Source organism: Rhipicephalus microplus, chromosome 10, assembly GCF_043290135.1.
Source record: "Rhipicephalus microplus isolate Deutch F79 chromosome 10, USDA_Rmic, whole genome shotgun sequence".
In the NCBI taxonomy this organism is placed as follows: Eukaryota; Metazoa; Arthropoda; class Arachnida; order Ixodida; family Ixodidae; genus Rhipicephalus; species Rhipicephalus microplus.
The window spans coordinates 103,512,472-103,538,220 of NC_134709.1; the positions used below are offsets into that span (position 1 = coordinate 103,512,472).

General features: G+C 43.8%; 1 protein-coding gene across 1 annotated transcript; it reads right to left on the reverse strand.

Annotated features, from left to right (window-relative positions):
- Positions 1 to 1,100: 1,100 nt before the first annotated feature.
- Positions 1,101 to 24,097, reverse strand: LOC142774836 (uncharacterized). Its single transcript, XM_075875972.1, has 6 exons — positions 23,804 to 24,097; positions 22,396 to 22,469; positions 17,439 to 17,778; positions 13,151 to 13,240; positions 2,416 to 2,466; positions 1,101 to 1,943 (listed from the first exon to the last, which is right to left on the reverse strand). The coding sequence occupies exons 1-3, from the start codon at positions 24,027 to 24,029 to the stop codon at positions 17,515 to 17,517; spliced, it is 564 nt and encodes a 187-aa protein (XP_075732087.1). The 5' UTR covers positions 24,030 to 24,097; the 3' UTR covers positions 1,101 to 1,943; positions 2,416 to 2,466; positions 13,151 to 13,240; positions 17,439 to 17,514.
- Positions 24,098 to 25,749: the final 1,652 nt, after the last annotated feature.

Consider the following 25,749-nt stretch of genomic DNA (forward strand, 5'->3'; position numbering starts at 1 on the left):
TCAATCACCGCCACAGTTAAACACTACTAATCAGACTAGACGTCACAAGTCCGTGCAGAGATCGCATTTTCCCGTTGGGATGACTTGCACAACAGAAGTTGCGTCGATAAAGAAAACATTGTGGATTACTTGAGACGCACGCGCCCCCGCTGTTTAGTATTTAGCCAAATAGTTCTAGGTACGTGGTTGTGACATTGATGGCCCTGAGAATCAGCTGCACTTGTTCTGACGAGCCGGGGTGGTTATTGCCAGTGATAGAAGCTCCCAAATCCGACTTTGACGCAGTTGGGTGCAATTTCCAGCTCAGTAATCCTAAGCTCATGATTACTGAGCTGCACGCGGAAAGCAGAAAAGTAGGTCTGAAAATTAATATACAAAAAAACTAAAGTAACGTGCAACAGTCCCGGCAGAAAATGGTGCTTTGTGATACATGGAGAAAAGCTGAAAGTTGTAAAGGAATATGTCTACTTAGGAAAGATAGTAACCGAGGAGCCGAACCATGAGAGTGAAATAACTAGAAGAATAAGGATGGGGTGAATCACATTCGGCAAGCATTCTCAAATCATGAATGGTAATCTGCCACTAACACTCAACAAGAAGGTGTATAACAGCTGCATGTTGCCGGTACTTACCTGCGGAGCAGAAACCTGGAGTCTCACAAAGAGGGTTCAGCCTGAATTGAGGACAAGGCAGCGAGCGATGGAAAATAAAATAAAGGGTGTAACCTTAAAGGATCCTTTACACCAAATTTGGAAACTAGAGATACTTGTGTTGTTTGACAGCCCTGCATACGGGGCAGCCTCTGAACGATTATTAGTGGCGAGCATTGCCTAGAAGTTATATTTGTTTGGTTTTAAAGTAAGGGTGCATGCTCCTCTAAGTATTCAGGTACAATCGACATTTCCTGTGGTTTCACATAGATAGGGGATCCCCTTGTGACATTGGAGAGACCAAGAACATTTGCGAGGGGCCGCAACTAGTATCCGGAGAGAAATATTGTTCGTCACTCCTATTGCTCTGTTGTCAGGCTGCTATCGAGGTGGTTTAGTCTGCTTACGCCAGGAATGCTTCTCGTTTTTCTGAAGGGCAGATGCTCAAAGCGCCCACATCGTTTCAATCTTCACCACCTGCGGCCCCTCTATTTGAAAACAGCATGTTTCAGTGTCACCGAAACTTGGGCGCCCGCAGTTTCAGGCACTGCTCCGCTGTGGGGTGCTAGTTTATCATGGTATTCAGGCGGGAGCTTTGAACTGCCACAAAATCTTCTGAAATAACGCTGCTAGCATTAATTATACGATGCATTAAGGCATTTACGATATAATTTCGGCATTACCAGACGCAAAGCTACAAATTACTGTAAAAAACTTGCAAATAGAACTTTCGCTATCAGGGGTCTTTAAAGAGACAAGAATAGAGCAGAGTGGGCCAGGGAACCAACCGGGGTTAATATATTAGTTAAAATCAAGAAGAAATGGACACCGGCCAGGCATGTAGCATGTAGTCAGGATAACCGCTGGTCAATAAGGTTAACTGACTGGATACCTAGAAAAGACAAATGCTCAAGGATGAGACAGAAAGTTACATGGGCCAACGAGATTAAAATGTTTGCAGATATACCGTGGCACTAGAAACCACAAGACCGGATTGATTGAGGAATCATGGGAGAGGCCTTTGCCCCACAGTGGGCGTAGTCAGGCTGATGATGATGGTGCAATTTCAGTTCATTTTATCAGGGAGCCACAATAAATCTGATTTGGCGCACTTTAGCGCAGGAGTGGAATCACTGCATATCGGCTGAACAATAACACTTAGAATCCAGGAAATAGAAATACAATCTATACCCTGTCACTCTTGCATTGAATGTTAACGCAAAGAATATTTAAATTGCTTACCATCGGAAGCTGAAGTGGAGAGCATACTATCTTCTTTCTTGCCTTCATCCCCTGCACATGAGAATCGAATGAGTTGGTGTAACGACTAAGTTTGACGCAAGTGTTACACTTGAAAGGTCGTATCTCAGTATAAACTTATACAGAGAGAGTTTTTGAAGTGAACTCGTCTGCTATGCTTGCCTCGCCTCTCTTCCACTTCAGCTATTCGATGGCTCTGATCTCATCCAAGTCCAAATTAGTTCTGCTTGATGCTCACAGCGTACAGTAGGCTGCTTATCTTCAGGTGAGGAAGTACACAAAAGGTGGGATTCGAGAAAAATAAGAGTATATAGTGCTGTGCCAAATGAATCTTATGACACACGCAGACCAACCGCATGGCTGCCTTCTTCTCCCACATTTAATGCCCCACTGCCATGTTCATAATAATTGTGTGCAACCATTGTTGCTAGAAATTTTGCTGTGAAATTAAACGGACTCTTGTACAGAACCGTGCAACAGCCCAAAGAACATTTGAATTACTTGCCATCAGAAGCAGCATTGGAGTGCACACTGCCTTCTGCCTCGGATGCAGCCTCTGCACATGCAAATCGCATTAGTTCGGTAATCCCGAGTATAAATACAATGTAAGCCTTACGTAAGTGAGCAAACATACAATCTAAGGCCACAAGTGAGTGTGAACCTGCACAACGATACCTTTTCCAGTGAATTTGTCTGCTCTACTTGCCTCATTTCTTTCACAGGAGTTAGTAAATGGGGACGATCTTCTCAAAGCTCAAGTGATTTCGCCTTTCACGCTCGCGGCATGCAGTAAACTGCTTATCATCAGATGATCATATCTTTTGGCGAGAGAGTAGGAGATCGTGTTCACCACATGCCAGAAAAGAATGCAGTACTGCACTATGCCAAAGTAACTACACATTCATTTATGTCATTTTGCTGGATATATTGAGGTTCAGTTTTAGTAACAAGAGCTATCTCATTTCTAGTGACACATGACCTCTTATAGCTATCCATTTGCTGATGTACCTGGTGAGTGTAATTACAATGCAATACAACTATTTGAATGAAGCATCACAGCTGTCATGAATTGATTAACAATCGACTTAACAACATTTCCAAGGAGAGGCACATCCTTAGCTGTAACCTGTTGAACCTAGCTAAAGAGGTCAGGTACGTAGTTGGTGACTTCAACATAACTACAGCATAGATGGCTAGAAGGCCCTCACCGATTGAGAAGCCTGGTGAAGTGAGTAAAAGAAAACTGGTAGTGCATGAATACAAGAATACTTCTCTGATGAACTTTATGAGGGTTCACATAACATAATGAGCAAATACTAAGCAAGTTTTACCGTACAAGGGGCTCGTTTCATCGTTAGACATCACTAATAAAATAAACAAATGCTGGAACCAAGAATAGCATACAAGATACTATTTTTTCTAACTGTAGTGTGTAATTATTTTGATCTAAGTTAAAGAAAATTAAAACAAATGGGAAGCCCCGCTTTGTGTCAGTGGGATCTGAGAGCGCAATTTCGAATTATGAACTTCAAATGAGCAAAGATGTCACCTGTTCATAGAACAACGAATGCTACTATCACAAGCACTTGTTTTTTGCTTTGCATTTTCCAATATGACAGAATCTGGCTGGATCAAACAGTAACACGAGTTATTTCTCCCTGTAAGCTGCACTTGTGCACTGAAACACGACGATTTAGGGTTACCTAATGCCCATATTTTGATTCCACCTTCTTGGGTTCGAACATGTCGGCGTAATTTTTACTCAAATGTCAGAGCCACCATTATCTTTGGAGAGCAGATGCGTCACAACATGATGTAATTATCTCGAGCTATTGCACATACCAGCTATTAAACTTAAAAAATTGATGTTGGTCACACTTCAATTCGTGATTAGTGTTCAAAACCTAGAGAAAAGCCTAGAGAACAAGTGCCTGCTTTAGAAAACGATGGTAAAACATAGTTATGATGTGCACCCGACCAAGTCTTACAAAGTTTAATGCATAGAGTTTCATACAATATGATCTAGAGGGGAATCTGGCTGCTAGTGTTTACATGGGCTCTATCAACGGCACTTGTACAGCTGTCAGCCCCTTCAACATGAACACTTCGATGCATGGCCAGGGCTAGTTTCATTGATGCCAGCCGCAAAGTGCTGAGCGCTTTTGCCGAGACAATACCTCCGTAGGCTTGCATAATATGTTGGCATGTATGGTTAGCATCTTGGCAGCAGAACCCAAACGTACGTGGTGTCAGCGTCAACCAGACTGCTGCAGGACACTCGGCGGAGCGTTCGTGTTAAAGGTGCTGACGGCTGTACTCCCATAAGTATGATGGGAAGTCCAGCCTTCAGATCTGCTTCGGATGGATCACGTTTTTGGAATGCAGGATGCTTGTTTGCCGAGAGTAAAAGAAAGTGCTGTGAAGTTATACTTAATGGAAACTTGCTCCATTTTTTGTATGCAAATTTTATTGCATATAGTTTTTGTGACCAGGCAGTAGAAGAGAAACCTGGGGAAATTTAACTACCAGGGTGTGATTGCTTTGCTATTGAATTCCAGATTTGGCATGAAGGTTTAATTAATTATTTTTTATGACAATTGAAAACACACATTCTTAGTTTTCTCTCGATAGTACCCATTACCTATTTATAGCAAAACAGAACAGTGATCTGCTGCGATCTAAGGTAAGTCTGTCCAAGTGGTCTGCCCCTAACGCACCTATTATTTTGTTGTGAGGTCGAGTCAGAGGAACATGACGGCGCGTCTGCTTAGCTTCCTTGTCGTTTTACAGTCAATTTGAATGAGTTTTGGCAAGATGCACAATTAAAAAGACTTGAATTTCATGCAGTATCCTGCACAGGCATGATATGCTACATCTATGTGCAGCGGTGAGAGGACGATGCTTCGATTAAACTGTCCAATAAAACCTGAAAGCTCTTACGTCGCAGCAAATCAAGAGACCTAGCGGTCTTCAGCCTGTCTGGACAACAAAAGTGCTGCTTCAGTGCTTTGCACCACACCCCACTACCCACGCTGCATGAAGAACGAAACTGTAAAAAAAGATCCGTAGGCAGTCCGCTAGTTAACGCAATCCAATCCCAAGCCTGTACTTTCCATGATTCCCATGGGGGTACACGATCACAGCGCCAGGTATTATTGTTTGAAAATCTATGGTTTAATGTATGTACTTGATAGCTCAAGCAGCAGTAGCTCATCCCATGCTTGTTGGCCAGCGTGTACTAAAACAACTTCTAGTAGTACAAAGGTTGAAGACCCTCCCACATGGAGCCAACTTTTTTGTGAACCATCCACGATGAGTGCAGCCATCATCGTGTGCCATTGTTTTGCCATACGCACATGCAACGAAACAAGGGTGCCCACCACCACCATGATGCGAGCGTGGCTAGAAGCAGCGTGTTCTGTTACAAAGCAAAATTAAAAAATGATGAATAACAAAAAAAAAAACAACTTATTACATAGAGAATAGCTGATCATTGTACACATCATGTCAATTTGACAAAGAAAACAATAATGAAATCAGAAGTTCAACTGTGAGAAATGAACTGTTGAAAGTGCGAGAGCACAATATTAATGAGAACCAACAGACATTAATGCCAAGGAAAGCATAAGAGATGTTGATGACAAGTTGACTTACGGCCTGCCGCGGTGGTCTAGAAGCTAAGGTACTCGGCTGCTGACCTGCAGGTCGCAGGATCGAATCACGGCTGCGGTGGCTGCATTGTCGATGGAGGCGGAAAGGCTGTAGGCTCGTGTGCTCAGATTTGGGTGCACGCTAAAGAACCCAAGGTGGTTGAAATTTCCGAAGCCCTCCACTACAGCGTCTCTCATTATCATATGGTGGTTTTGGGACGTTAAACCCCACATATCATCATTACAAAACGACTTGCCACAGGCAAGGATTGAACCAGCAACCTTTGAATCGTACCTCCGATGCTGTACCAAATGAGCTATATGGGCGGTCATCAATCTGTCTGCTTCATTTTGTATATGTGAGCACTTTTAACCTGGGAGCGTTAGTCAGTCCCGATTGCGGATATGGCGGCGAGTGTGGAAAACTTGTTCCCCCTGCTGGCTTCACATAGCACATGACATTACCAAGAGCTGGCAGCTGATCAATACTCCCTCACATATAGGTGTCTTTATGAAAACAACAGATCAGCTTGCGTCAAGTTTGCCAGAACAGGACCCTTGCTTAACCCCTGTGAAACCCTCTTGTAATTCAAAGATTGCAGGATTGTCCTTGCCAGTGGCAGGTTATCTAGGCATCCACTTTCTTAACATTTTTATTACAATTGCTTCTAATAACACCTCTACAATTTCCATGGCATCCTTGTCTGTTAGTTTTCGTTAATACTGTGCTTAACAAAGAAACACAAGACCTTCAGTTTTCTTTTGTTTCATGAGTGTCATAGCACTGTCATAAGCAGCTTTGGGTGACAAGGTCAACGAACATAATTAACTAACAATAGAATTTAAGGGGAGATGCGAGTTGAAAAATCGCGTTTTTAGCGAAATTTCTCGTATTTCTGAATTTTATTGCATTGTAATCTTCAAACCTTCTTCTTTCATCTGTGAAAATTTCAAAACTAAATTCGAACCGCAAAATGCAAAAAAATGTGTATGAAGGCATCGCGGTGGCGCAAAATTTCGTGAATTTGCACCGATATTGGCCATCTTTGACTGCGCGCTGCTCCCCGTCGCAGTGCCGCCCGCCATCGCGATCGGTTGGGAAAGTTGCGTCTGGCCTTCTTCTTACAGCTCCGACGACCGCCAGTTTCGTACGTGGGCAAAAAAAAATAAAAAACGAGGCCTTTTTATCACGTGGTTTGAGCGGTTTGAAACGCGCGGCACCCTAAGCCGCATCGCCATTGGCTACTGAGTCATTGTCAGCTGTGTTGGTGGCGGCCATCGGCATTTGGTCCGTCTGCTTTTCTGCGCGTCTACGCATATTTCCGCGATGACAAGCCCGAAAAAGTGCAACGTGAGACCGCAGAAGTTTCAAACGAAGCACAAGTTCAAGGAAAGGCCGCGTAAAGCGCCCCGAACGACGGCGACGAACGAAAACACGCCTACGTGTGCTAGGCCTGATGGCGGCATCGACGAGTGCGCGAGCGACAGTGGCTGCGATGAAGGGATTGACGCTGAGCTTTCTTTCATCAGTGCTTCGGAAAAGAAGCTTGGCTTCTTCGAAAAAGACGAAAGACAGCGCGATGAGGTTTGTGCAACGACAGTTTTGTGCGACACCCTCTTGCTGACGGCACTTGTGGCAGGTGCGGCATGCCCTGCTTGCGGTATTCAAAAACTTGCCGTTCGGGAGCAGGCACAAAAACGCAAGGAACTTTCGTCGCTCCTCGAACTTCATTGCGAAAACAGCGAATGCTCAGCGACTGTTCTTTCGTGCTCCTATACGTCACGACAGTGGGAGCTCCCGAGATAGTTTCGCTGTAAATGTGAAGGCGGTGGTGGCTGCACGCGCTGTCGGCATTGGGCATGAGCAATTGTCGCGATTTTGCTCCATTATTGGACTCCCGAAGCCAATGCACCACCGAAGATTTTTTTCGATAGCAAAGAAGGTGCACACCGCTGCCATGGCAGCTGTGAGTGAAAACTTGCGCCGATCCAGAGAGTTGACGAAAGAAGTAGCAGGCGAAACTGATGTGGCTGTTATGTTCGACGGTACTTGGCAGAAGAGGGGCCACAAAAGCCACAACGGAATTGGCGCAGTTATCTCCTTAAATACTGGCCTCTGCTTAGACTTCGAGGTCATATCAAATTACTGCCTGACATGCAGTAGGCACAAGGATATGGGCCCAGACGAGGAAGTGTGGCAGGCATTCCATGGCTCAGTCTGTGAAAACAATGCAGACTGTTCCTCCCATGCCATGGAAACGAAGGCTGCAATGCGCATTTGGCAGAGAACATTGACTTATGACACCCCACTGCACTTCATGACATTCTTGAATGACGGTGACAGCAAAGCATATAGTGCAGTTGCAGCGTCAAACGTCTATGGTGCTGTCAATATAGAAAAAGAAGACTGCACTAATCATGTGGCCAAGAGACTTGGCACCGCGCTGCGGAAGCTGCATGTGCCATTACCACAAGGGCAGAGAATAAAAGAGCCAGCCATTCAGAAGCTCCAAACGTACTATCAGATTGCCATAACAAGCAACAGGGGGAGTGTACCGGATATGTATACTGCAGTATGGGCTTCGTATCGTACTTCCACTCATGCTCTACTGACAATGCTGGCAGCCACAAGTTTTGCCCTGCAGGAACAGAGTCGTGGTGCAAACATCAACGCGCTGAAGCACTTGGTGAACCTGCACCACGCCACACACCTCTCCTGACAAAAGCACAGGGATTGGCTGTTTTGCCCATTTATAAGCGGCTAACGGATGAGAAGCTCCCTGCTCGATGCATCAAAGGGAAAACCCAGAACGCATCGGAATCCCTGAACAGCAAAATTTGGCTACTTTGCCCCAAGACTAAGTTTGTCTCCCGAACGGTTGTCGAGACTGCCGCAGTTATGGCAATCCTGTGGTTCAACAAGGGTCATGCTACTTTCGAGCACATCCTGGAAGAGCTCAACATACTGCCATCTAGAGATCTAGTTACTTTCAGTGATTCCCGCGATGCGAGGCGCATATCAAGAGAATGTCCCAGCGTCTGACAGCAGAAGCAAGGGCCCACCGTGGTCGTGGAGTGAGAAGGGCACGGCTAGAAGAGAGTGCTCGCAAGGACCGTGAGGGGCACAACCTATGCTGCAGGACAGTTCTAGTAACTTGCAGTGCTTTTCAAAGTTCTGTTGAACATTATGGCCAAAGATTATGCATTTCTAACAACTCTGTGATAAAAAAAAAAGGTTTCAAACTTTCGAATGCGTTTTTCTCCTTTTGCAGTTCTGTGTGATCTGTGCTTCTTATACACGCTAGTTCGTATACTTAGAATTGTCATACCTCTATGAAATTTTGCACATAGCATGATGAAGGCCCATAGAGTGCAAGTATCTATTCAGATTGTCAGTGCTGCTTGATTATCTTTTTCAAAAATTACATAACATTGAAAGCCCTTGGCAACTAGAGCCATAGTAAATTTTTCTATTTTATTATTGTATTTCACCTTTCTACACACAAAATTTATATAGTTTTTTGCACTCTACAGTTCCAAAGGATCATAATCAGCTATATCTGCATGCTTTATCTCAAATTTTTATAGGTCAGAATTGTTGCATAACAATGGCCATAATTTTGCGGTATCTGACCTGCAGAAAGAAAATCAAGCAATCTACATGAAAATAAATGACATATTTGGAAAGAGGAGAAAAAACTCTATTAGCGTGCCAATTTGTGTTAAATTAAGACTCTTATTAAAGAAAATCGTTTTTCGAGTAGCATCTCCCCTTAAACTTACACCTATATACTAGTCGGGAAAAACCCTCTAACCACATATGTGTGTGTTCAATCCCACAGTGTAGCTGTTTCTCCTTGCTCTTTTGATCAACACCAACTACAGCCCATCATGCGTTTCGAAAAACGAAAACACTCTGGATGGGTTTTTTAATGATTTTTGGAAACAAAAGCCTTGCAATCATTCCATACTACTGAAATTGCATGCACTATGACTGGGTTTACTACAGACTGTGCGGATACACTATCCCTGACTGTGACCCAAAAAAGGCATTAAAGGGCCACTCGCCAGGCCCCATACCAAATTTCAGTTAGACCGCGGAAGTTGTTGGGTGTCTGATGAGGAACATTTTGCCACAAAAAGCTTTCGAATCGGTTCATCACGAGCTGAGAAAACTGTTTTCTTGGAACAGCACCAAACGAGGATGAGAGGAGGCGAGCCTAAAACGCTTGCTGCTCTTCCGCGTAGCCTTCGTAAGCCAAATCTCTTCTCTACCCTCTCCGGCATCCGACCAAGAGGTCACGTGCGCATGACGTGCCCGAACAAGCCTAACCCTCGTGCACGTGAGCGGCTTTTTTTTTACCAGCATTTTTTTAGGTTTACTGCCTGTTTCTGCGGGATGGTTTAGAAACGCTGGCTTAGATGCAGTCAAATAGATGAACACAATGAGTGCGCGAACTCGTTACTTTCGCTTCCACGGCTGTCATCTGCTCGATGCGTTGATCACGGGGACACGAACGCACGCAAAACGCCGGCACATTAGCCCCGCATCTCGTTGCAATCACGGGAACGCATGGAAAAAAAGACGCACACATTTCCTTATTGCGTCTCATTATTCATCTCAAGAATTATTAATCTCTTCAAGCAATAAATTACATAAACTACGCATGTTGTGTTGAATAATTTTCGCGATGTCACATGCCACAGCTGGCAAGCTCAGAGCATACTCGTCTACACTCTAAGAAAATATCGAGTAAAAAGGGTGTCTTTTTGTCCCACAACAATAATCGTCATTAGGCTTGCGTGCGCTCCCTTTCTTGAAAACTCGGCGCTGGCCACTTTCCTATCGAGAATGAAATGTAACCCTGATAATGGGCATGTCGATCGTGACCGGAATGTATTGGGCGCGGGGCGATAGCGCAAGGATGGAACGTAATATAGATGACGATTATTGTTGTGGGACAAAAAGACACCCTTTTTACTCACTATTTTCTTAGAGTGTATGTAGAGGACCAACGCCACTGCATTACCATGTACGTAGGGACATTCATACGTGCACGTCATGCCCTCATTCTCTGGGCGCATTCCAGCAGAAGGGATGGGGAGCAGCGTTCATCTTGAAATTCGACCCATTTCCGGGGCACGTAACGCTGCAAATTCTGGCAGACGTGATCGTGAACGCCTCATCTATGCATTGCGCTTGTCAGCTCAAAATTGTCAAACCTGGTGAGTGGCCCTTTAAAAATCATTAGAACACATGAAGATACTTGCTAATACTGCCTAGTTCAAATGACAGTGTTACTATCAAACTTTGCTTATTGTGCTATTAGGTTTCCAATTTATTAAGCACTGTAACGATGACGGACTTGCAATCAGAGTCGCTCCCAATCACTGCTTTATTAAGATTCGGGTGCATGTTAAAGAACCCCAGGTGGTTGAAATTTTCAGGGCCCTCTACTACGGCGTCTCTCATAATCATAAGGAGGTTCTGGCACGTTAAACCTCACATATCAGTCAATCAATCAATCAACCAATCTAATCTCTGCTTTAACCTTGTGACACAAGAAATCTTTTTGCAATTGTTCTTGTGGTTGGCAAATGGGCAATCTAATAATGGTGTGTGCAAGGCTGCTATTAGTCGATTATCAAACACAAAGCATGCAGTTTTTGTGGTTGTTCTCATTTTGGCTGAGCACGTAGATTTTTGGCGATCGGAAGTCAGGACCAGCTGCTGACTAACCTATGCAGCCTGTCAAAGTTCGCTGCTTCTAGCACGCAGCCAGTTGCCAGTTACCAAATCAAATGCAGCTGGATTGGTGGTGAACAGGCTGAACAGCGAGAAGAAATTGCTGTATTAGATTGGCCCTTAATCATATCGATATGTTAGCCAGGTGTCTGAAACCACAATCTGCCTCAAATGGTTTTTTGCCTGTTTTAAAAAGTTCAGAGACTAGCCAACCGATGATTCTGACTCCAGCGCAAGGGCAGCAATGCCATTATAGGTGAACTGAAAAGGCACGAAAGGCACAATGGCAGCCCCGTACTCCAGTATGACTTGGTGCCAACAACGGCGCCATGGTGAGCATTTACAGCTATCTTGGCTCCTGTGCGTGAGCTATAGCATTGTTGGCATGTTTGTAAGCACATTGCACACATTTGGAAGACAACCCAGAGAAACCACGCCGCTTTTCATAGCCCCCTAATTATGTGGCACAACTAGTCCACCTTGGTGATAGTTAATGGACCCAAATTGCAGAAATGCAAAAAAAAAAAAAACGGTTCAACATTGCTGCATTAAGCTAACGAAATACAGTAAGCTTTCAGTAAACAAAAATCTATTGAACGGAACTGCTCCTTAATAGAACAACTTCTTATAGCATGATTGGATTCTTCCTTGAATTCTTCAGTCATGCTTATTTCTCCGCAAATGAAACTCCTGTTAAACAGAACACATTTTCCTGGTTTCTTCAGGTTACGTTTAACAAGAGTCTATAGTACTTGCCACACCCATGCACGACCTACAGCACAGTTTCCTAAAATTACCCAGGCGGGACTGGTGCCGCCATCATTCAGCCACCATGGGAATGATGGCTTGTACACAAGTTTGCAAAGTCTTCGTGTTTGCGGGCTTCGAACGCACATGTGGCTTTATTTATTGCTGTGTTTTGGTTTTGTTCTAAGGAAATAACAAACCGTTTCAGACTTCATAACCCAATTTGAAATGATAAGCCTAAAATTTTAGGTGAAGGGGGTGAAGCGCAACTGCCGAACATTGGCCGATTGTTGTTTTGTGACAAAACAGCTTCAAGTCACGTGAAGTCAAAAGGAACGCAAAGTATGAAGACTAGGCGAATCCGTGTACTACCCATAATTCTCATGCCCACTTAAGCGCCAAGCATTGCAGCTCCCCTAGACACTAGCGCCACAGTTCCCCCTAGTGTACTAATAGGAAGCTTTATGGCCTTCAGCACAGCACACACAGAACAGTAATTTGATTTCTAGTAATGTCATGAACTCGATCTCATGCTGCATGAGCACCATAGTAGCAGCATGAGCAATTTAAGTGTACTACAAGTTTTTATAGAAATTTTCCCAGTTCTAATTGGCCCTTGCCGAACAATTGAATATAGTGGCCCAAAAAATACCTCAATAAATGTAATTACCCTATTAGAATGCACCAAGTCAGTTTCAGGGATTACTTGATACATGTTGGTCCTATGTGAACATGTGCCCAACCCAAATTCTGTTACGAGCAATTTTTTTTCAGCCATTACAAATGCTTTGCGTGTGTGCCAGTTGTACTGGTGTTCCAAGTGGCATCCAGAACTGATATTGGCCAGGAATTTATGTTTGCATGTCCTTTTTAGAATAATGATTATGCATGGGACCCAGCATGGTGCTGGTTTCAATTGCAAGCCATTTATGATGTCCGAAGAGCTCAAAAATTATGGAGCTCTTAAGTACCTGGTATTAGAAACTAAACTAGGTTATCGGCAATGCCTTCAAAGCTGAGCTACGAACTTTCCTAGTTTGGTTCACAGTGTGACACACATCACATCGTCCTTGGGAATGACACAAAAAATAAGTTACCGTTTCTTTGCGGTGATGGGGTTCGATGTCATACTACATAGTACCCCGAGTTGTTGCTTTCCAGATTCTTCCCGTCAACTTCAAGAATGGCTTCAAGTTGAAAAAAAAAAAAAAAAGAGAAACGGCATTGCATCAATAAAGTCAGAGGTGCGTTAAAGTTGAAGATGGACACAGCAAGCTTGGTCGATCGGAAGTTCTAACTAAGAATCAAATCACATTGACAGATGTTCACCTGCCTGATAAGAGCAAGTTACACTCAAACCTCAATAAAATGAACATAGATATATCGAAGTAAGTGAAGAATAGCTTTGTCATCACAACAAAGCAAAGTAATGAATATACATTTATAACAAATTTTCAGATATAATGAAGTTCAATGGCAGGCATGGCTTTATTTTAACGACGTTTGAGTGTATCAGAATTTGCAATACTCATGCACATGAGACGGCCCTCATACTAAGCTACCATAATATCCCGTGTGCCCCCTTACCCATTTTGGTACATTTAAAATATGCAACAATGTCTGAACAAGCCCCCTTTTCTCCAGTCACGTTTTTTTCGACCTGTTTTGCATTACAGAATCCTGCAGTGGCAGTTCCTAGGCTTGTGCGAACAGTGAACTTGGTCAAATAACTTCAAATAGAATTCGAATAGTATATATATCGTACATTATAAAGAAAAATGGGCATATTTGTCATGATCCAACTAGCCTGCACAATACTCTTAAAAAATTAAAACAAAGCTTGTGCAAATGCCATGTTTTTGCATCAAAGAAAGCGGGAACAACTTTGAATAGTCACACGTTTTTACATTCGGTAGAATGCAAGTGATAGCAAGTAAAATATGTTACTTCTCTACAATTTGCTAGTCTTGGAGAAAATAAGTAGGTATGACAAATTAAACTTAGGAAATGAATCGATGCAAGGGTCATATCCTCATTTAACCTCAAAGTGGGGCTTCGCAGCATCGCATGTTTTCTTTAAAAACAAATTTTCACGGCTTAGCACCACTTCACTGCAGTGAAACCACTTCTAAAGAGGGACTACATGCAAACTGATATACAATTGAATGGATGCTTTCACAAATTAGCACTGCTCCACTGCAGTAAAACCACCTTTACAGGGTGTCATATACGAACTAATATGCAGTCTTGGGCAGCAACTAGTTACTTTTTTCAGTAACTTGTAACTGTGAGCAGTTACCTTCAAGTTAGAGGAACTTGTAGTTGTAACACTGTTACTTTTTGTACACATTAAGTATAACGAAAAGCAAAATTACCATAACTCCTGTTTTTATAAAAAATTGTCCAATAGCAACACTCAATAATGGCCCGAGTTAAACTGTTTTCATTTATTCCATCTTTTTTTTTTATCATGCTCTCTCCACATTTGAACTTTCCACAATAAAGCTTCCCTCGCAGATAAGAAAACACTGCTAAAGGGTATACCGTAGTTGCAGAAAACCATATTTAGGGTTTGCTTGTAAACTGTATACCGCAAATCAATCTCATTACAACTGAACAACTTCCTAAGCTCACATCTCCCCTCCCTTTTTTCGTCACAATTGCCACCTTTGACTGGTCGTTTTGGAGCACTCTCCTGAAAGAGACAGAGGGGCTGAGGAGAGGAAAAAGATGCAACCTCTCTCTCTCTCACGAGAACGCAGCGTTCCGAAACGGCCAGTCAAGGATGGCATATATATATTTTGTCACTTAAGCTTGTAGCATAATGCTTGATGAACCGTTGGAACATTCCTTCGTCCTAGGCTCCTAGTTAATCGTGTTTAACAGGTGGCTAAGAAACAGCAACGTAAAATGGCTGAAAACAAAAGGCCGTATGCAAATCATTTTCATTTAAAACTTTTGTGTAACTAATTTTCACAAGTCTACTTTGAGCAGCTCAGTGTAGAGTGGGAAAAAAAACAACGAACGTTCATCAGTCACACATGACGTTGCAAACGTTTCCAGAAGTCCTCCCTCTTCATTATCACCTCTTTTCATGAGGTAGCATTGCGCATTATTTATGTCAAATCTCTGCCTTGTCCAGCAGTGTTGAACGAGCTCCATCGAACATTGGCGTAGTCAGGGGAAGGTTCAAACCTTCCCACTTTTTTTATGTTTTGCTTGCGTGTAAATGCATGCAGACATACAAACACACATAAAGTATGGTTAAACCAGCCCCCCAACCTCCCTTTGAAAAAAAAAAAAGGTTTCTAACTACGCTCCTGACATATTTATAAACGCATTGCATAGTTGACATGAGTAACATTGTCTTTTGTAGTCCTTTTCTGATCCTTTGCTGCTGTTTTGTTGATGTAATTATGTCGATTTGCAATCCCTGCGTCGTGCTTGGAGATGATGCAGCACTGATCATGCGCAAGTGTGTTGCTTTTGGATTTCGCGAACACGTGTCCCAACGGTTTGTGTGCTTAGCCGACGCAAAACTCTTCGAACAAGTCTTGTACACCTTGAGGAACATAGGTAATAAATGTCAATGGTTAATGCCCGTTGTCTTCAATCGTTACGTACTTACCATACCTCTTTGCACGTTTTTAATAAACTCCTTTCCCCTGTCTAGGGCAGCATACCAGTTCCCCCAGCCTGGTTAAAATCCCCGTCTTTCCTTTATTCATTCCTATCATTTTGCATGTATTACATGGCTTCCTTAGTACGGTAACGGAACAGTAATGAAGTTACTTTTAAAAACTAGGTAACTGTAACTAAGTTACTTCTTTTGGCTCAGGTATTTCTTACTGTAACACTATTGCAACAGGATTTCCTGTCGCCATGGCTGACACTAAGGGCCATTCGTCGCCATCGCGTCGAGGGTTTCTGGAAAAGTAGAAAAAAAAAATCGCCTAAGCGTGGCCTAGAAAACATTGTGGCTACTTCTGCAACATGGTAGCACTCCCGCGATGCTCGCTTCAGTTGCAATTTGCTCTACATGCTTGTTATCTGCGTGTACTCCCCGAAACGCAAGATACAGGCTACCATTTTTACAGTAACTTCTCATGTGGACAGAGAGGCAGTGGCTGTATTTTGCTGTTATTCTTGTTATTGATGGTTTATTTTGATGCTTTGATGGTAGCTTGCTGCAATGTTGGTTACTTGCTACAGTGTCAATGACGGCAGCGCGGTCGTTGTGCAAGGTTGTCACTAAGTTGACCAAATGCGTCGTAGCGCACACTTCTGGGCGCCCTTCGACATTACAGCAGATACGACTGATGCAGTTAAACGGTTGCGAGAAAAGATAGCCGCCAAACGCTTCTATGGCCTGTGCGGGCGACGTGGAGACAGCTTGCTGAAGATAGCACCTTCAAGCACCGAAAATTAGTGAAGTGAAACAAAGAAGCTGTTTCCTAACAGTGTACGCGTACGTCGATTGTGAAAGACTATGCGACCAAACTTTTTTTTCTTTTGCATTACCACATTTATCCCTCATGCCAAAAAAGATTGCATGAAGTTTGCCCGGCATAATGAACGCACCGCCAACTTTGCTTCGATTTTTTTTTAGAAAAAAAGAAGCACATTCATTACACGAGTAAATACGGTATTAGTAACAAGGTAAGCATGACACATACGGTTTCTGTGAATGACAGGTGCAATAAGGCCATTACAAAAAATGCCACCAGTTATTTATCTTTTTTAAGGGGGGGGGGGAGGCATGCTCGAACGCCCACATCCCCTCCTCTCAGATCCGCCTTAGGGTTTACTAAGTGCTGCAGGAACTAATGCAACTACTTCCGCTTTGTTTCCTTAATTTACAGTTTTTGCATGCCAGTTTAAACTTAACGAATGCCACCGCTCGAACAACGCGGTAAGGTAGTCTGTGAACAGTGATCAATTCTCGTGACAACGCCACTCTGCATTCGTCATCGAACAACTTGTAAAAAGAAATATTAATAATGATAGCCATGCAGAGCTTGCTTGTGAGCATGGCTTTCAAGAAGTGGGAGGCAATAATTTAGAAAGATTTGCCAGCCAGGTAGTCTTCTTTTGGAGATACACGCGTCGGCACGGAGCCTTAGGTTATAGGCTGAATATAATAACAAGGTGCATTGCTGCAATGGATCGAGCAGAAGACACCAGTTGCATTATGAAGAAACTATAGTATTCCTTGTGATCAAAAATATTTTTCGGCTCTAAACCTTCCGATGTCGTGTAACCTTTGGCGCAGTTGGCACAAGCTGTACTCAAATGTGCGCAGTAAGGCGCAGGGATGTGAAATTGTAGCAAAACGGTGCGATTGGTGCAGTCGGACCACCACTGAGATATTCAAGGGGCACTTACAACGATTCCCATCTCGAAAGTGTTTCTTCAGCTGCACATGGTCACTCCTCAGATTCGCAAGATCTGTCTGCACCCTCTAGCATTTTTTTTCGAGGTCGGCATAGGCAGTTTGGGACCCATTGCAGACTGCAGCCGCAGGTCTTTCACTGTTCCCTCCTTGTCTCAGTCTTTTGAGTTCTTTCTCCATCGCCAGCAGCCTCTGCTCCAGATCTGTGCTTGCGCCCACGGGCAAACACTGCAGCTTGTAATTATTGAGGGCATCGTCAATCTGTTGCTGCCTCTCTTCTTCGCGGATGAGGTCTCTGTCTTTGCACAGGGGTGGCTGAGGGCTGTGCGTTTCCTGAAACAGAAACCTCTATTTTATGAGGATGTCATCGCAAAATACTATTAACCTGAGAGTGTGAGCTTGGACATAGTGGCATTGCACTTCAACTGCTGTAGCGCACAAAAAGAACAGGACACAAGAGCACAGTGTGGACGCAGAGCTAATTTTCTACTTTCTTACTTTCTACTTTTTTGATTTTACGAAGCAGTACAAGTAAAAACACAGGAACCAATGCCTGCGTGTGTTGCTTCATAGGTTTCGAATTTTCACTCGCACAGCTTGGTAAAACAGATCATTTGTTAGATGTTAGGGCTGTGTTGCTTTGTGTCCTCCCCTTTCTCTGCTCTTCAGGTGCTAGGATAGTGTTGACACCTTCACAGCCAATCCGAGATAACTCAGGATGCCACTTGTCAGACAGTTACGGTAAATAAATATACACAAATAAATAATAATCATGCAGATGTGTCTGAATGTCTACGGAGAGAACATATCAACAAATGTAACTTGTGAAAGTTTTGACAACAACGGAGCACATCAACATCTCAGCAACGCAGCGTGCCGCATGAGCACACTATTTGACAGATGAAAAAATTGAAAAGAGTGATGTTGGGCATTTCGTGTCCTAAATTCACGTAACTAATGTCAGAGTTGTAGACTCACAGCCATTTTCAGTATTCCTTGATGCACACCTGCCAAGTTGAGGGATTCTGAATATGGGAGATTTCTGCAACGGGGGAGAGGGGAGTTGCACTGAATTATTCCCCCTTTTTTTCTCAGGAAAAAACAAACACAAAAAACATCAAGAAAAAAGGAGGGAGAGGGGTCCAATTGCAAGCACAAACATCAACGCTGTGGCTTTATAATTGCTTGGAGTGTGCAGTGGCCGAACATGCTTGGGTAGGGTTTCCCTCTAAAGTGAGAGTCTGAAAGGGGAGGCGCAAATACTCCTGCAATTTCGCGTCATCAAAACAGCTAGCAAAATCTATTTCCATCAAAACAACTCGCGTATGTCATCCTGTGACACACGTGAACGAACAGGAAAACGCAGATGGCTGCCGAGAAAGCGTGGGTCAAAGCACTGCTCGCTACTAGATTCTTTGGGCAGGAACGCCATACTGCTTCTAGCCTTTTTTACACCCTTACTGCTTTTAATCTACCACTGCATTAGTTACGTGCCCTCGGAGCTGGTAGATCGCTATCGCGCCGCGGCGACCACAGTTTTGTGCGCAGCGGTTGTGGCAAACAGTAGTTCCCTTTTCAATCTGCATGTGCTGCTTGCGCACGTACCTTCAAACTAGGTCGTTTTATGCTATCTATGATTGCATATGCTGCAGTTTTGTCTATATAGCTTGCAGAAAGCAGCGTTGCTTTCTTTGACTGGTCCAGCGTTCAACGTGTGCACACTTGTAGAGTTCTGTCATTTACGTCGTTGCCGTACATGATCGTGTCACGAACGACCATGGTTTCGGCCACAGCGGTTGTGGCAACAACAACCACATGCCCTGTAGAAGACAGTGCATGCGCTGGTCGCACACGCACTTTCGAAGCTTCGGGCATGCTGCTCTTGCCTTCAATCGACTGTTTCGGCATTAATGTTCATATCACTTGCCGCAATTCGAAAAATTGTGTTTGGCCCCACGGACAGTGGGATTTGGCTGGGGAAATTGGCGAATTCACATTTGTCGCAGTTTTGTATCACTGAGGTAGAACACTGTTGTATAAAAGGTAGAACACTGTTGAGAACTATTCCACAAACATGCAAAGTGTGTTGTGCCCTCCCAAAAAGTCAACCCAAGTGAACTGGATGCAGACAACGAAACAGATGACGACAGTGGCTGCAGACAATTGGGGCAACAAGGTGGCAACAAGGGGGTCTGCATTTGGCAAACGCTGACAGTGACATTTAAACTTTTGAAGATTTGTCTGACAGCGACGTTGTTAGCCCAGTCAGTGACACGTTGCCCAGTTCAAGTGAAGGTAAGGAGGATCGCAACATCTTGCTGTGAGATGTGCTGGTCTGTCAGCCGCAGCCTGGAAACAGAGGGCTGACAGGCCCATTGGTCTTTCACTTGGATGGCTTCGAAAGTGCAGTTGCTGCTGCGAGGCCACAACAGAGACAAACAAGGGCGACAGAATTTTTTCTAGCCTATTTTCCCAAAAATCTAAATTTACAGCAGAGCTGTTATGCTCACGGTTAGGCATGCATCGTAGGTAAAAAATTAACATCGTCATGAACTTGCGCATGCTCTTTTCATCCTCTTCAGCTTTGCTCTACAAACACATGTGCTGATCGGCGTGGGATGTAATAACTTTAAAGGGGGAAAGAATGAGTACAGAGAGAAAGCGAGAGAGCCACTTTTGGCAAAAATATTTCTTGGCGAGGCGTGACTGAAACCTGATTCAGTAGAAATATCAGCCGTCATGCAGACACTGCGGAATCAGGGCGTCGATGAAGTATATATGAACATCCTGGAAGAAATCTACAGGGGATCAACTGCTACCATAGTGCTTCATAAAGAAAGCAACAGAATACCAATCAAGAAGGGTGTAAGGCAGGGGGACGCAATCTCCCCAATGCTATTTACCACAAGCTTACAGGAGGTTTTCAGAAGCCTAGAATGGGAACAGTTAGGGATAAGAGTTAATGGAGAGTACCTTAGTAACCTGCGCTTTGCCGATGACATTGCATTGCTGGGTAACTCAGGGGACGAATTGCAACTCATGATTACGGAGTTAGACAAGGAGAGCAGAAAGGTGCATCTTAAAATGAATCTGCAGAAAACGAAAGTAATGTACAACAACCTCGGAATAGAGCAGCGCTTCGAGATAGGTAATAGTGCACTTCAAGTTGTAAAAGACTATGTCTACTTAGGGCAGGTAATGACCGCAGAGCCAAACCACGAGATTGAAGTAACTAGAAGAATAAGAATGGGGTGAAGCACATTCGGCAAGCACTCTCAAATTATGACAGGTAGATTGCCACTATCCCTCAAGACGAAGGTATATAACAGCTGTATCTTGCCGGTACTTTGCTACGGAGCAGAAACCTGGAGACTTACAAAGAGGGTTCAGCTTAAATTGAGGACGACGCAGCGAGCAATGGAAAGAAAAATGGTAGGTGTAACCTTAAGAGACAAGAAGAGAGCAGAGTGGATTAGAGGACAAACGGGGGTTAAGGATATCATAGTTGAAATAAAGAAGAGGAAATGGACATGGGCCGGGCATGTAGCGCGTAGACAGGATAACCGCTGTTCATTAAGGGAAACTAACTGGATTCCCAGAGAAGGCAAGCGGGTTAGGGGGAGACAGAAGATTAGGTGGGCAGATGAGATTAAGAAGTTTGCGGGTATAAATTGGCAGCAGCAACCACAGGACCGGATTAACTGGCCGAACATGGGAGAGGCCTTTGTCCTGCAGTGGACGTAGTCAGGCTGATGATGATGATTGGAACCTGCATGATCTGAAAGCAAGCATCGTAACCGCTCGGCTGCCTGGCCCAATAGCGGGGCACAGCATAGCCTTGTATAATATAGCAAAGTGGTATGAAAGGACACTGAGGGTGAGGAGAAGCCCAGCCAAGCCAGGACCTGGGCTATGCGCCCACCAGCTCTGCTGTGATCCACTCTAGCGCGATTTGGTACAAGTTGCGCTAATTTGTGACAGAACTACAACATGGACACAGCCTACACTTATGTTTACTGGTTTTCTTGGAAACGATGTTTAAATTGACACGCATACTACAGTTGGATACAAATTTGGAAGTCCATGGCATTTCCTCGGGATGATCACAATCCTGCATCAATGGGCACGCACTTGGAACTGACATTACAAGCTGGACTGCCAGTGACCCTATATTTGCAGGTTATTGCTAAGTGCATGAGTGGGACTATTTCGTTAGTCACAGAGGTAATCAGCTGAAGCACTGCAGCCATCTGGGTGGCACGTTTTCATACATTTTTGTTGTATCCAACTGTACACAAGAGCATATTTCTTACTTTCATTTAAGCGACAGGATAACTTAGCATATACTTAATTCGCATGCCTGTTAGGTACAAAGTAACTAGGTTAGACATTTATAATGCTGATAACACATTTAACTCTCTTTGTTATGAACTTTATGAATGACAGCAATATATTCAACGAGCACACTTTGGCTGCACCTGTGATAGCTGCATTTTTTTTTAAGCATGAGTACGAAAAGAACTAATAAATGTTATCATACACAAAACACAGCACTAACACAATGAACAATAACAGACTGGAATGATTCTTTGTTGCATTCAGTTACATTGGGGTGGTTGCAAATTAAATTAAGTATGCTTGTGTTTGCTTTTTGCCCTCATCCTGCTTGGACCTATATAAGATATGTAGCATTGAATAAAGAAAAGAATAAACTGACAATGCAAGTGCAACAACTTGGCATTACTGTCATCAGTTCCTTCCAAATGGGACCCAAGCAAAAGCACAGACAGGTCAAACTGTCTGCCTTGGCCTTCACTAGTGTCCTATGAGTTTGTGCTCTATATTTTCCATACTATTTAGCTTACCCAGCATACACTCCAAATACATACCAACTGCTTTACAAAAAACATAGTCAGCAATATCTTTTGCATCATGCAGGAGTTCATTCACCTCAACAAAGTTTCGTCCAACATCTGCCAGCCTTGGTCGGTTTGCTTTGAACATGGCCATTTCCTCCAGGGTAACTGCACAGTTAAACAAAAACAGCTTACAGGCAATTGTGCACAAGAAGCAAGCATTAACATATTGCTTGAAGTTGAAGTATGCCGATGGTCTATATATTATGTGCAAGAAGAAATGCTTGGTTGAAGTAGTACAGAAGGGCAGGCTCATGAGCCATTTGGTGGGACACAATTCATTCATGCAACAGTGAGCCTACTGTCACTGGAGCTGAGAATGAAGTCGGTATGCCTGCATCCATATAGGTATGGGACATACGCGAAATCTTCCTGTTTTTGCTACTCCTGGCAATAAGAGAACACTGTCTGCAGCATTTGGGGTGAACGGCTATAGAACTATAGCATTGGCTCTCGATTACTTTCTCTTCTACTACCGGCAAGCTCCCAGACAGTCTCACAAGTCTGCACTTACGGCACGTGCCGTAGTATGCATGCCATCTATCTGCATGACATAGAAAGCACTAAGAGTCATGAAGAAGTACTGAAGCTGTCTTGACGTTATTTCGAATATTCCTGAATGAAGCAAGAATCAGAAATATGGTGACAGCTGCAAAATGTTCATACATTTAAACACGCATGTGTTTGGCTGCCTGACATGGACACTGTCGGTGCATGCCGACTTCCACACTTGGCACAATTGAGAGGCAATAAACATTTTGCCACTTCTACTTCCTAATGCTGTTGCCCAGCATATGTTTTTGCACCTAAACTTAGCCAAAATAGAAATCCAAAAGAAATTGAAACTGGATTCGGTCAGAGCAATCCACGCGAATGAAATTTGACCGGTAATTGCAAGATAGATTTATAACATGCCTCAGAAGTTCTTATAAAGAATGTGCCAAAATTACTCTGGCAAAAACACTGATCTGCACTGTCATCATCAGTCTAAATATCTCTGCCTAAAGCTGCCCCTTCTATTGACCCGCAAAAGTTTAACAGCGTACGAAAAAGGCACAGACTACGCTATAAAACTTCAGTATGACATACCAACACGCACAAAACGCTACGTTACTGAGCTCCAGCTTGCCATATCCAGTGCGAGCATTACATCCCAGCGAACTTGTAAATTTTATCACTCCATCTAACCGCTAATAGCCGCTCGCACGCTCTGGCGGAGTCCCGGCCGATGCGCAGACAGCCCCGGTGATACAAGCTTCCTAACCAACCAGGTTGCAGCGCAGATCACCAGACACGGCAGGCGCGCGCTCCATTTTTTCAACACACCGCCACCAAAGCGACATGCTAAACAAAGCAACTAAGTTCCTGCCCCAAGCACCACCTTCGACGGACCCACTTTAGAGAAGTCTCGTAAAAAAGTGATCGTATGCACGCGCGTTTACCTGTCATGTGAATGATTTTGGCTCCCTCGTAGGCACACTTGCGACTGTGTCCACTGCCCCTTCGACATGACCGAACGTAGTAGGTCTTCATCCGATCGAAGTCATTCACGTGGTTCGGCTCAAAGCGTTCCGATTCGGAGATGCGAACGCGCGCGTGCTCAACCACGGCGGTGTCGAAAGAATGCTCGTACTCGGCGAACACATACATTTCGGCGACGAGTCGCATACAAAACTCCGCGCGCAAATCGACGAAGCTGCGAACAACAGCTTCGAGAGCTCGGTCCACCCGTGGTTCCACCACGTTTACCACGTGACTGATCTTCCCACTCCACCTTCCCAGAGACCTTACTGCGGCTGCGCGCCGCTAGCGCCGCCAAAACAAGGCGGAGCGGGAAAAAAGGAAAACTCGCGCGCCTTTTAAATATCGCGCGAGAACGCACGCATAACTGCGTGCGCATCTGCCATCACGTCAAACGGATTCACCTATTTCTTTACTTGTATGGTGCTATATTTTAGCGACTCTATGTTCCTTGTGCACTGGCTATGGGATTTCAGTTCTGGACAGAAAGTTGACATTTTTCACGGCAAATCTGAAAAAACCGATGAAAGGATTGTAAAAAGAAGTGAATTATGCATGGTTACAAGTGGTTCAGGATATAGTGTCCCTGCATAAGTTTAGTCAATCAACACTTAACTATCAGAATAATTTATTTAAAAAAAAAAACGTCGTTTGTGATGAACAGCTGCGGTCGTTGCGGCATCTGATGGAGCAGGCTGTGTTTACTTGGAAGCAACCAATGCTTGTGTTACCTTGGAAATGAGTGAATAAAGGTGCCATTATGGCAATTTTATGCCGCCATATTAAAGCACATAGAAGCTCGCGAAAACAACACACACTTTGGATGATCTTAAGTAACAGTTTTTGTCTTCAAGATGCATTCCCTGTATGTACCATATGAGAATGCTAGTATCATTTATTACAGACAAGAAAAAAATTAGGAAAAATAGACAACCACCTGATGGGTGGTTGTCTATTTTTTCTTTCTTAATTCTTCCACACCTTTTTGGGTCTCTGCAGAACTCATTTGCACACACACACACACACACACACACACACACACACACACACACACACACACACACACACACACACACACACACACACACACACACACACACACACACACACACACACACACACACACAACGACCATTATGACACTGCCTAATGCAAACTCTGAGGGCAGCTTCGTGTAGGGGCAATCGAGACCAACTCAGTTCAAAGTTTTGGCTTTGTGCTGGATATCGACAACACCATAATTCCTAACTTTTGTTAATTAGGTCATCACCCACTATGCCGTTATACAACTTTCTGCGGATAAGCAAGGTACCCGCTACACATCTGTAAGCTATTATGTGCACTTAGTTGATACTGCATGTGGCTGATGACGATGAATAATTATGGCTGTGCACTTTGCAGTGGACACACTCGTTGCACAAATAGCATCGTGTGATGACTGTTAATGCATCTTTGCCTGACATGACGCATGTATACAGTCTTCTTGCAAATTAGTTTCAAGCACCAGCATGGCTACATGGTAGAATGCTAAACTGCCATGCAGAAAGCTCCATTTCATATCCCATTCAACCCAACATATTCGCGCAATGCAAGACTACGAGTAGGTATCGTGTTATTATGAAAGAAGAGACGAGGACAGAAAACAGCGCTCTTCTCTGTCTTTGTCTCTTTTTTCTATAGTTATGCCGTAACTACTCGTAGTCTTGCGCTGCACAAATATGTAGATTCCAAATCACCAGCTAGCCCAAGAATCTGTCTTACCATTCAAGCCCGCATAATTTTTCTCATTTTACTTTTTTACATCTATCGGTTACGTTACTGATGGCGACACCACTCAACGCATGAATGGGCACCTAAGAGCTGCCCT

Bases quoted from the DNA above. Each gene is read 5' to 3' on its own strand.
- LOC142774836 (XM_075875972.1), bottom strand. From the start codon at position 24,029: ATGCGACTCGTCGCCGAAATGTATGTGTTCGCCGAGTACGAGCATTCT. The intron at 22,470-23,803 runs GTAAACGCGCGT...TTAACTGTGCAG, and splicing joins CAAAATCATTCACATGACAG to TTACCCTGGAGGAAATGGCC. The intron at 17,779-22,395 runs GTGAATGAACTC...TTTCTGTTTCAG, and splicing joins TTGGACGAAACTTTGTTGAG to GAAACGCACAGCCCTCAGCC.